The sequence below is a fragment of the Leuresthes tenuis genome, unplaced genomic scaffold, assembly GCF_036924035.1.
Source record: "Leuresthes tenuis unplaced genomic scaffold, fLeuTen1.0.hap1 SCAF_7, whole genome shotgun sequence".
Classification (NCBI taxonomy): Eukaryota; Metazoa; Chordata; class Actinopteri; order Atheriniformes; family Atherinopsidae; genus Leuresthes; species Leuresthes tenuis.
This window is the reverse complement of record NW_027325361.1, coordinates 13,980,706-13,993,083: the sequence shown is the minus strand read 5'-3', so window position 1 is coordinate 13,993,083 and position 12,378 is coordinate 13,980,706. Positions and strand designations below refer to the sequence as shown.

The 12,378-nt window shown below is 42.5% G+C and overlaps 1 protein-coding gene across 2 annotated transcripts in view; it reads left to right on the top strand.

The window, feature by feature from the left end:
- Nucleotides 1-1,734: 1,734 nt before the first annotated feature.
- Nucleotides 1,735-12,378, top strand: part of negr1 (neuronal growth regulator 1) — a 138,670-nt gene continuing 128,026 nt past the window's right edge. Inside the window, exon 1 of one of the 2 annotated variants that reach the window (XM_072389391.1) lies at nt 1,735-2,444. In XM_072389391.1, coding sequence (XP_072245492.1) covers nt 2,275-2,444 — 170 coding nt within the window. In that variant the 5' untranslated portion in view covers nt 1,735-2,274. The remainder of the gene's footprint in view (nt 2,445-12,378) is intronic. The other variant, XM_072389392.1, reaches the window with a different exon arrangement.

Genomic DNA, 12,378 nt, shown 5'->3' with positions numbered 1-12,378 from the left:
GAAGTAATAAAGGCCCGCATGCTTAAGTCTTTTGGTAAAAAGTCATGATTCACTTGGAGCAGGCAAACGATGACAATGTGTGCTTCGGTGCTTTTGGAGTGTTTGTGCACGGTTAACGCAGATATGGCAACTGAAACCTGCCCACAAACAAACCAAATCCTCTCGGGTCCATGTTTATAGATGCTAATAATGTGAAGTCTGATGTGTATATGTTCACATTTAGCACCAGACAAAAAGCGAGCAGATTGCATGCTATGGCAACACCGTGGATCCATCACTCAAAACAGCTCTGACGTGGTCATAGTCCAGTCATGATCTCTTTTTCATAATTCCTGAGGTTATTATGTGTTAAATATTAGAGGCTGCCTAAATGGAGTCATGCTAATTATGGCTTTCATGCATGGGAAGGTACATTTCCTGAGGTAATCTGAAGGGCTCAGAGAAACAAAAAAAAAGAAAGACTGACTGACAAGCCGAGGATGGGAAATATCTTACCATCTCAGCTCAAACAGCCCTGCCACAGAACCACAGTGTGACTATATCTACTGAATGCATTATCACACTTATTAACAGTAGAGGGAGCTTCAGTTATGTATATTACAGTCGTGTTTGTGACAAGATTAACTTTTTACTCCCCTTCTTTCAATGGTGCTTGTCATGGAACATTGCTTTTTGAATCATTTCTACACGAAAATGCCTCCCGTGACCACTGGAAGCCCCCCCTTTCCCCCCCCTCTTCACAGCTAGCCCTGCAAACAGAGCCATATCTCTACTCTGACTTTCTCCTACAACTGCAACAAACGGCCGATCTTCACAAGTAAATTATCAAAAAAAAAAAGCTGTAAAAGCAACTCTCACATCACCCAGAATGAATTTACAGAGGACCGAGTTTCCTAACTTTAAATCAAAGGCGAGGCAGTGGACTAGAGTTGGTTTCAACATAAAGACTCCAGGCAAACCATGCAAGAGCCCTTAGTCATTCACCCGGACTGTGCTTCCTGATAACACCAGACAGCAATCTTGGCTCTGCGTTTTGTGAGATAAGATTCAAAGATAAGATATTAATGATCCCACAGGGGGCATAAATATTATCTTTTTTTTCTCTTCCCCCAAGGATGCAACAACAACAACATGCAGGATTCAGAATAAGGGTAGTTTGTTTAAATGTGGGGCATAAACTCTGTAAAATACTGACAGATAACTGACAAAAAAACTCTGCTGCTTGAGAATTTCACATGAACATCCCAACAGCAAGCTTACTGGAATATTCTCGAGGAATGCACATGTCCCTGAATTCATACTGCTTGATTTACTGTCTTCAGTTGCTGAACTAAATGCCAGTGATATGTCTGTGATAAGTTATGTGTCATCTGCTGTAATTCAGCAGCACCACGCCAACATGTCACCTCAAAGAAATGTATGTCATTTCCATGGTTACGACCGTACAGTCTGCTGAGTGTTATGTAGGCTAAGTCAAAAAAGGCTTAGTGCAGCATAATGCAGAGGGTTATTGCTCTAAAACAAACTTTGCAGATCAGTCCCCTGTCCTCTGGTGTTTTTTGCTTGTTGAGGTTTTCCTGGCTTATTGAAATCACTCTTATTTGGCCAAATCTCTCTATAGGGGCTTATAAGGTTGTAGTTGCGCGGTGCAGATTATTGCTTTGCATATTACACTTTTTTTTGCGGGCACAAAACAGGGTGATTTCCTTTGCAGCTACTTGTTTATAGTAGCGGGCTTAAAGCTTTGCCAGAGTTTTCCTATGGGATACACCTGCGTCACCGACGGGAGCTCCATTTCCACCAAAATGCTCAGACCGTTCATTTCCTTATGGGGGGATAAATAGGGGGTGGTTCTCCAGTCGATATCTTTAATTGCTCCCGGGTTGTATCAATACCTACCGGTTTTACTGCTCCATCACGAGCCACTGGGAACGGGTTGCCCGGGAAACGGCCGCATGGCAACAGGATCAGAGCCTGGGGGTTGTCTGCTTCTAGGTCTGCTCCCATTTTACATCGCATTTCCTCACTAGATGGTGTGCAAGCCACTGGAGAGAACACTTCCCTGCACAGCGAGCTCTACATCCAGCAAAAACAAACCCGGGAAACTATACGACGGACCACTTCTTCACGGGGCTCTGAGGCGAGAAAGTGTGGAAATAAAGCGACGTTTGCGTCAAGGTTTTTCTCTCTCTTTTTTTTTTAAAAGCCAATCTTCCGCTTTTGACGACAAGACGACTTTTTGGGGAAACAAGCGACCATATAAACATAGCTGTGATGGACATAATGATTGCGGTGCAGGATGCTTGCGTCTCTGGTCAGTGGCTTACTGCGATAATTCTCAGCCTGTGCTGCTTTCTGCCGTCCTGTTTGCCCGCCGGACAAACTGTGGACTATTCCTCGGTTGAAAGTGTGGTCAGCAGACAAGGCGACACGGCTCTACTGAGGTAATAAATAAAAAAACAACCTAACTCAACTTCACTTTCTCCCACTCGTACTCTCAGCCTTTTCTCCGAAGTTAAACAGTCGACCGCACACGCCGCTTCACCGCAGTTTGAGAGATGCCAGGGAAGTACTTTGAAAGACGGGGTTGTCATTCAGCGGCGCGACACACACACACACACACACACACAATAGGTCATTTTCCCTCCATCCCGTCCTTGTTTTTCGCTTGACTGTGGGGTAGGTGGGGAGGGGGGGCGGCTAATGCTGCGACCCCTACGCAGGACGCTGCTCTGGAGACAAGTGCAGTTCGGCTGCCTGCTAATAAAGTTTTCTTTGGTGCTTTCGCTCACACCAGTTAAAGGGAAACAAAGTCTTACTGAGGGGTTTGTGTTCGTTCTCCCTGCAGCTGGGACTCTTATCGCATGAATTAAGACTTCGCCTCGCGCTGCCTATCGCTTATGTAATTTGATCACATTGTGTCCTCCAATTCCCACCGTTTCAGGGGGTTATGAGCGCGGAAAGAGGAAAAGACGCCGAATCAGAAGTCGGCGTGCTGGTCGAGCGCCGTTTCTTGGATTTCCCTGAGCGCGCAGATGTGATGTCGCAGTTTCAAACCCAGGCAGAGGAGCGTATGTGTGGCCGCTGTTGATCTGAATCGAGTTATGGCGATGACGCGCCATCTCCCCCATTCCCCATCCCTCCTCCCTCCCCTCCCCTCCTCTCTCCCTTCCCTCCCTCCTCCCTCCACCCCTCTTCCCTCCATCACGTAGGCTACGGTGCCAGCTGCACAGACAGGTAGCCGCTCATTAAGGGCTGAATTAAGTGCCACCGATGCGCTTTTACTCCACCGCACCAGAAAGCTTGAGATTACATATTATCAAGTCCCGGCACATAATTAAAAATATACTAATAACCATAATAATGGAAATATCGTCTAACTGTTAAAAAAAAAAGTGTGAAATGTGTGCAATACAAATCTCTTTAAAGATACAAAAATGTACATCTTTGTTGTCATATTTAATTTGTGAAAAAAATAACAACAAAAACAAGCAACCAAAAAGTCACAAAATATTAATCTTTGAAGGCATGTGATAATATCTTGTTCTACCGATATCAAATATCCGCTTTGATGCCTCTGAGGAAAGGCTGAGGGGGCAGGCCTGCCCATTTCAATATGAATTCTGTGGATGTTGACTCAGAGATTCTGGGCGTGGACCTGAATACAGAGCAGCCAACTCTGCTTTGCCTTTAGTCACCGTTGTCTCATACCTCGTTGCTCCAGAGCTGAGATGTGTCTGTGGCACGCGGCCATCTTTGGCGGCCACGCGGAGGTGAGGAGGGTCAAAATGCGTTGGCACTTGTCACAAGAATTAACTTTACAACAACTAAGTTGTACTCAGTATTTTCAACATGCTCACTCGGTGCCCTGGGGCTGTTCCATCACCGAGACCCGCTCCTCTGACTGTTTCTTTACACAGACGTATCCACCTCCCTGGTATCAGTCTGACTCCCGAGGGCTTATTGTACCAGATTATCTATGTGCTGTGAATCAATTTGTTTCTCAAGTTACTTTCCCCCTTGCATAAGGCACCACTTACTCTCTAGCAGGTCGTTGCTGCAGTAAATGCCATCTAAAATAATTGTAGGAAGGGATGCAGGGAACATATCTTCCTGAAGCTTTCACTGCCAGATTCTTGTTGTTAGTTAGCAGGTTCTTCAGCGCTCATTCATTGTAACCGAGGGGGAAGTAATCACTTTGCCGTGCCTGCACGCTTTGACCTAATGCAGATATTTAACATCATCTAACCCTGACTTGCATCTCATTGTTAAAAATTCTCGGCACTGAAGTGTTGATGAAGGCCTCCTCTGTTTTCTGCTATCATTCCAAACCAAATGAAACCACGGCTCTGTCATTTTCCCTCTCCTTTTATGCGGTGCTCTTGATGCATTGAACCATGAATGAACCATCTCTTTTTGAAACTAACAGCTGAAAACAGTTCCTGATTGTTGAGTTTCTCCATTGTCAACACTCCTGACTGGTAAGAGGGCCGTTTTTTTTTGCTGTGCCCCAAAGCTGATTGCTGGCTAAGAATGTGAGCATTCTCAAACACCGACTTACCCAGAAGCATGAAATTAGTCACTGCCTCTAGATTATGGAGTGGCTCCCGAGAGGTGCGTCCGCCGTTGTATGTTAATTTCCTCCGTCTCCTCAGTTCTTACTGCTGCATTTCTGCTGGCCTGATTCATGTTTGACAAGAGGTTCTGCACACATGAAATGATTTTGTTGAAGATGAGGAGTGGTCCGCATGTGCATGCTAATGTTCCCAGGGCTCAGTTGTATTCAGGTTGTTCAGTACAACCCAAACACGTTGTCTTCAATGTAAAGATGTGCATATTCATTTTTTAGTAGATTTTTTTTCATATGCTGGCAATCTACAAACTTCCACATGGAAACGCAACACTCTCCTCTTTTACCCCCCTCCCACCTGTCGTGGATTCAGTTGAATAAAGCTCGACTCTTCCCAGCAAATGACTCATCCTGCTGTAAATTTGAAGCGGACAGCAGGATGAAAAGACAGTTTCCTATCCTGTCAAGAGACACACGGCATCAATGGCTGCCTCTTCCACATGGATAAGCAGCTGTAATCAACAGCAAAGAGTTAGCGTCTGTAAATGTAGTCCAACAGACAGCTTACCCATCATATGGTTCCAATTTGTTGAAGCGTTCTTGAATGACTTGACATCGTATCTTGTGTTCTGTGCTGTGCCCATCACTGTCTGGATTTCAGTTCAACATGTATATGGAGAGAACTTTACTTCAGAAGCTTTGTATTACCCAAGACTGTACATAGAATAAGAAAATGATCCTCTCTTATTTGTGTTATTTAGTTTGACAGTTACCCCCAAGCCACAAATAAGTCTTGCGCCACAGGCCTTTTTGTCTCTGTAATAGTGCAAAATTGACCTGTCACTAGTTTGAAAGTCTGGTATTCATATAAATCTAAAATCATTGCCTTGTGTCAACGGAGCAGTTGATGAAAATCTTTTCTGGCTATACACCAGTGTAGTGGAGCTGTGTTTTGTCCTATCTTCGACAAAAAATGGTGCCATGCATCATTTTCCTCCTCTATATCTTCATTATGGCCCTGAAAGGTCTTGACATTTACTATAAGCACTTATGCCGGAGACAACATCCATTGTAAAAAGCTTAGTGTCCCCTCCTCGGTGCGGATACTGGTAAGATGGAATAGAGGAATATTAAGTGACTGTTCATTCTCCACAGTACACGACTTAAAGGAGGAATTGTTGACCGTCTCCTTAACAGGAACCTGAGTTGTGCTTTAACCGCTTTCAGCTTTTCAGCACTTTTTTTTAATTAGGGTACGGTCAGCGCTGTTAAAAAGTGTAAGAAAGGGTGCTTCATTTTCAATAACTTGCCTGGAGACGTAGCAGATATTGCATCCGATGAACGCATCAGTTACCTGGCAGATATCAGCAGTTTCATGCCCTCATTTGGGGGAAAACCTGGTTTGCCTCTTATGACACCTGTGGGGGCAACACCAGAGTCTGTCCTTGCTAATTAAACAGCAGAATCCCCTCTCCTGTTTGCTTCCAGCCGTGTTTACTGCCATCAGTGCTGCTGTCAGCAAAGTGTCGCTCTTTTTGACCGTCTCTATCTCTATTTTGATCGTCTCCATACGACAAGGCCCCAATGTTTTGGTCATAATTTGATCTCATCTTTTTAACTAGGGAATAGCCATGATCATGATTGAGAACTGTGGGCATGTGGGAAGGGGCTGTTGCTGAGAAGGGGCTCCCAGATGGAGCCATCCTTAAATAGATATTGCTAATGGTGGGAAACACACTCTCTTTAATCTCGAAAAAAAGCTAACATTAGGGAATATCTACTGTTGCTTAAGGGAAGCTGGCTAAGTATTCAACAAATTCATTACTCTGTGATCCATTTGTAAGACGTGTGTGCTTCAGTGAGGATGGAAACAAGCTAACTATAGGTGATGTGCCGTAGCAGAGGTTAAGAAGACTCTCTTAACATATGCCTTTATGGGACCTTCAGTTAACCTCTTAAACAGTCGTTAGCTTGTTGTTTAAAGCAGCCTATCTCTTCTAAATAGAAAATTACAATGTTTTACAAAGGCATGTGATACATATATCACCAGTTTCTACAAAATCTACCCGTTACTCTGATAGAAGAAGGGAGGAAATGGTCATCCGTTTCCACAGGTTCTTGGGGAAGTGTAGAGAGAGAGAGAGAGAGGGGGCCCCCAAAAGAATTCCGAAATATTATTTATGTCATAAAACTGTGCTAATTTACAATACTGTGAAAAACTCAGGGCTTTGGCTAAATTTAGTATTGCAAATGCAAATCTCGAATGCAAAGCTTGCAGTGTGGGTTTGTTTCTCGTCAGTGAAAACACGGTGGCTTTGACAGCACTCTGAAGAGGTTTTCAGCGCTTCAAGAGGATCAAGTCCAAAGCACGAATGTATTTTGGTTTTGTGCTTCGGGGAAATTTGATCAAACATGGTCACAGTCAGCAAAATGTGTAGAAAGCCAAGTACTTTTGACTACTGTGCTCTTGTCTAAGTAAGTACCGTAAGTTTAATTCACTCACTGCAGGATAGAGAACTTCAGAATGGGGGGAGAAGTGTCATAAATAGTCTATCTAACTTTAATAGCTTGGCAGTAATATAAACCAAAGCTTTAACCGTTCCTGCTCTGGTCAGAAAACGTGTAGTCACCCAATCGACCATTTGGCTCATTTAAAAATGCTCCAACAAACTTTTTCTGTATTTAGTGGACTTTCTGTTTAGTGAGTCAATCTTCGTAGTATTCACCACACTGCAGAATAAATCATGGCTCATTTATGGGTGTACTCTCACACAACATACCCGACATCCATCAGCATTCAGCTAAGACCCACCTTACTCTGGCTGGGATTTGCTCTGATCCTTGGATTTTGTCTCATACCGACCAGCTAACCAATCAGATAACTGCAAATCAAACCAACGCTAACCATTATCTTCAAAGTTGCTTGCACGTTTGAACCATAAGCACGTTTTGAGATCAAGACTTCATCTGTATGCAGACTTGTTGATACACGTATTACAACATGTTGCTGTTATAAATTATGTTCCAGCATCTTCTTTAAGCTTATATGCAACCTTAATTTCAAGGGAGGCTCATTTTAATTGGTTACATTTACAACCCACAGCGTACAACTGGCTCGCTATGGTGTGCTTGTGCCCCGTTGATGCTGTATTATTCCGTTTCAACTATCCGAATATGGGAAAAATAAAGAATTCTGACTGTAACACAGCGCATTGAGACTGGATATTGTTACCTATTCGTAACATTAAAAGCATTTAAAAGCCGCTGTTCAGGTCTTTTAAAAGCCCGACTTGTTAAAGTTGATGTTTTCTGACAAGGTCAACATGAATATACGTTAAAGACGGCAGATGTGCTTTGACTTTGGCTACGATTACGTGTAGAATGACAGCTCAGAAGAACAGATGCTTCCATGTACTTCTCATTCACATCTATGATGGCGCAAGAGGTTCTCCTCTGAGGTTTAGCCCGTCAAACTTAATTGATGTAAACTGTATTGTCTCATCCAACATCTCTTGAAGACATTTTCTGGAATACATTTTTCGTCCAGTGATACCAGCCAATGTAAAAAAGACTCCTGTGATAAATCCAAAGCTTTTTTAAAGATTACTGTTTGGCTGTGCAAAGACGGTCGGAGGCATTTGGCTGTGTGCGCCACTCTCTTTTTAAAGCAGATATGAAGAAAATCCAATCCTGCGTTGAAAGATGAGGCAACCCACTTATTTTTGACTTCCTACACAACATTTTCCAGCTTTCTGCCAGAGGTTTTTATATGTCATGATTTATAACCTCCTGCTCCAGCTATGTGGTGGGGCTGACGTGCGTTAAAAAGCCAAATTTACACACTATAAACAGTTTCCAAATGGATTACATTTGTGGCCATCATTTATCAGGCAAGTCAATCCATTGTATTTTTTAGAAATTAAGCATTTCTATTTCTAATGTATTTCAATTAGCACTAAAGTGATTGAGTGCCTTGGTGAATTAAAGCCTAAATAGAAATGCTTTCTCAAGGTAATTCCTTCCAGGGAAATAGATGCTATGCTAGGCTTGAGGCATCTCTCTAATACTCTCATAATCACTACAATTATATAGGATAGGGAAAATGATTTAGGGTGGAACGTGGCGCTTTCACTCATTGCCAGCTCTGTGAACGAGCATAATTGCAACAAAAACTAGAGGAAAATCTCAGAGGGCTCTTTTTGTGTCTTGAGAAAGCCATACGCCTCAAAATGAAACTTGACGGACAAAAAGTGGAGCAGCAATATCGGGTCGTCTTCGAGGCAATCTTAAAGAGGACTTGAAACTGAATTTTTCAGTAGTATAGGCCTGCTGTGTTTGTAGACTCCCACTTTGAGAGGACTATTTGCCCATCGATACCACTTTCTATTTAAAGGAGTATTTACAATCTTAGATAAGAGTGAGTAGAGGGATGAGAATTTCTTGCACACTGCTTTAGGACACTCGAGATGCGCTCCGATTCGCAGTAGATTCTATCAAAAATGAAACCGTTTCCGTTCCTGTTCTCATACATGTGAATTGCTTTTTTTTTCGTGTGTGGGGCATATTTTGTTACCCTTTCTGACAGCAGAGTAAATTTGTTCTCACCAGCTCTTTGTTGAGCGCTGCACAGCCTTTCACAGTCACAATATGCCATGTCTTCCAGCCTTTCATCACTGGGAGAAAGCATTCCTTAGAGCCCCTTCAATTAAAATCCTTAATCAATCAGTTAGCATCTCCTTGTGTTTCATGGTAATTAGGTGTACTACTCTGACAACAGCGAGTAATCTCATCTGGGCCTCCTCTGTTGAGCTGCGTACCAGCGAGTCTTGGCGTGCCGCTCATGTTTCGCGACTTATGGACAGAACCTGCAGACAGGAAGCCGGAGTCATTGTGGAGCACCAAAAAAGGAAGAAGCAAGAGTGTATGGGAGGTGCACGTCGCCAGTTGGCGTCTGCAGCTCTCTGATTCAGCGATGTCATTCAGAAAAGGGAATCTTTTTTTCTCTACGTTTTAAATCTATAACCTTTATAATGGCTGGTTGGGAGACTAAATCACCACACTTTCCAAAGGGATTTTCCATGGTTGTGGATGACATTAGCTTCAATACAAGATCTTTATGAGCGAGCGCGGTTGGAAGGACTGGAGGTAAACGTTAATCTGATTCTATTGGACTAGGACATCGGAGGTGTTGACAAATGGATATCTTAGCAATGCCCTTCAGTTAATTAAAACAAGCCAGAGGGATTTTAGATTTTAGAGGGTATCTTCTTGTCCTTTAATGATATTTAACTTTAGCTGCGTGTCTGGTACGAGGAGGCTTATGAATTTTATTCCAAGGAGCCGTGACTTCAGAGATAGTAGAGCTTGCTTGGAGGCTGTCCTCCATGTGTTGAATGAGACCTTTGAAATTGTGCCTGCGCATCATAGCGTGTCCGCGTTTGAGCTTTCAGAGGGAGTCACTGTTTGAGGTTCAGTTGCGGCGTCCATTGTTTAGACGTCAAAAAAAAACTGACTTGAGTTTGAATAGAATCATCTCTCGACTCACGAATATTTGTCTGCTTCAACTGATTTTACGAGACAACTAATGAAACGTTTGTCAAATTTGTCTATCAGGCAAATGAACAACAAACACCCCCCAAAAAGAAAAAGAAAGTATTGACTGACTAATCTTTTGCACTCAGTCATATTTATACAATGGTTGGTGTCTCAGAGTTGATTAAAAACCCCAGTAGCTAAAGGAGGTACACATTGTCATAATTCATTTGGCTCTATGTTGGCATGGCTGAAGCATTTTAATTGGAGTTGCTCTAAGCAGGTTATGGTTTTTGTTTCTTTTTGTCTCTCTCTTTCTGTCATCTGCATAATGAGTGTATGGATTTCAGACTGGTGTAAATGTTTGCTGCAGCGGAGTAATTGGAGTCTGTATTGGTAATTATTAGCAAATGGGGAAAGAGGCAGCGGAGCAAATCAATATCACCGAATTGTGCTACCTTTTGTTTCCACAGAGGTCAGGAGAAAAGGTAACCGAAGTGTCAACAAGACTCCTCAGAATAGAACCGATGAAGGATAATTTATGGCAGAAGGGGAAGTCGAAGGTGTACAGCAATGAGCAGCTGTAAAATTTTGCCGTGGAATTGCAGCGGTGTCTCATTGTAGTATCATAATTCTAATTACAGTCAAATATTCGTGCCTTGGTTGTAAATTAACAGTGAATTTAGCCGATAAGCAGTGGTTTGTAGATTGCTGTCGTTCCTCAGCAGAAAGTGTCTCAGCAGAACAAGTGTCATTAGCTTTAACATTTATTCTAGACGGGCAAAACTCAGTCGCCGCGAGCACAGCGAGGTGGTAGATTTATCTCAACCCCCTGTGATGGATAAACGTAAAGGGCTGTGCTACCTTTGAGGAAAGATATTGACCTACCTAACAAGCTTTTTTTTTTATGGGAGATTTACGAGTGCCTCGACTCGATTTTATGCAGTGAAATATTTCTTATTGTAAAATCGTTGTTGAATTTGAAATGTTCAAGCCGTTTGTACGTAAAGCCTGACATTGCATGACAGCAATACATTCCAGTGTGTTACACCCAAACTTAGACTGGATGTATAAGAGGGTTTGGGGCACTTGGTGTCAAAGAATGATGCCGGTGCGGAGATGCCTTGAAGTGAAATACCGCTAATGGCTCAGGGGGAACTGACTCCTAAACAATCTCTGGCTGTAACAGGGACTACGAATTTCCTAGTCAATGCACTTTTTCCAGCAGTCATAAAAGTGTCATTAGTTTAATTCACTACTTATCAGTAAGCTAGAAGTCCTTTTTTAAAGCAGAATTAAATGTCTAAGCCTGAAATTCCAAACGGGAAGCTTCGAAACATGAATATGCAAACCGATAGTTGACATCATAGTTTTAAACTGTGAATATCAGCGTTTTTGCTGTTACACTTTGCGGATGAATGGTAACATGACGGTATACCTAAAATGACTAAACTCTGGTTATTCTGTTGTAGAATGCTGAAATAATGTAAGTTTTTTCAAATAAATGACTCATGAACTGATATCCGTACAGATTTTTGTATAATATGTATCGGCTTCATTGTCTTTCTTCGACCTTCCTCTGATGGAAGCACATTTTACCACAAAGCTGTAATTTTTCTAACGGACTAAAGGGTGTTATGACAAAGGCCCCTTTTGTATACCCAGAGCTTTTTTTTTTTTTTTATTGCAGATTCACGATGGTCTCCCCACTCTTTGCCATTTTGCACAGACGGCACAAAAGGTTTGTCACCATTTACCGTAGATTAATCCGATTAACAAGAACAAAATCTCACGTTGCACAAGTGGAATTAGAAACGCTCCCAACGGCACTCGACCTATTGTGTGTGTCAAATGGCAGTGCTCGGTTGTCAGAAAGGTCTCTGACCATTATTCAATTGTAACTTATGAATAATAACAACTTGACTGCAGCCCGGTCCCTTATTGATGATTGTTGTCGTGTTGAATGTTTAAGCTTCAACAGCATCCAACCGGAATAGATTATTTAGCGTCGAGAGAGAGAGAGAAAACACACACACGCGCGCTCAGGCAGTGAATTGCAAATTCATCAATTGATCTGTTGCACTGCCACTCATCAGCATTCTAATTTTAGACGAGGGGAGCCCTGGTTGTTATTCGTTTCTCCACACTTCTCTCTTTCTTTGACTCTTTCTTTGACTCTTTTGGCAATACTTTTTTTTTTTTCCTGCTTATCTCTTGTTCTCTCTGCAATTCTCTGCCCCTTAATTGCATCTAAAAGTAAGCAGCCAAGCCAAATG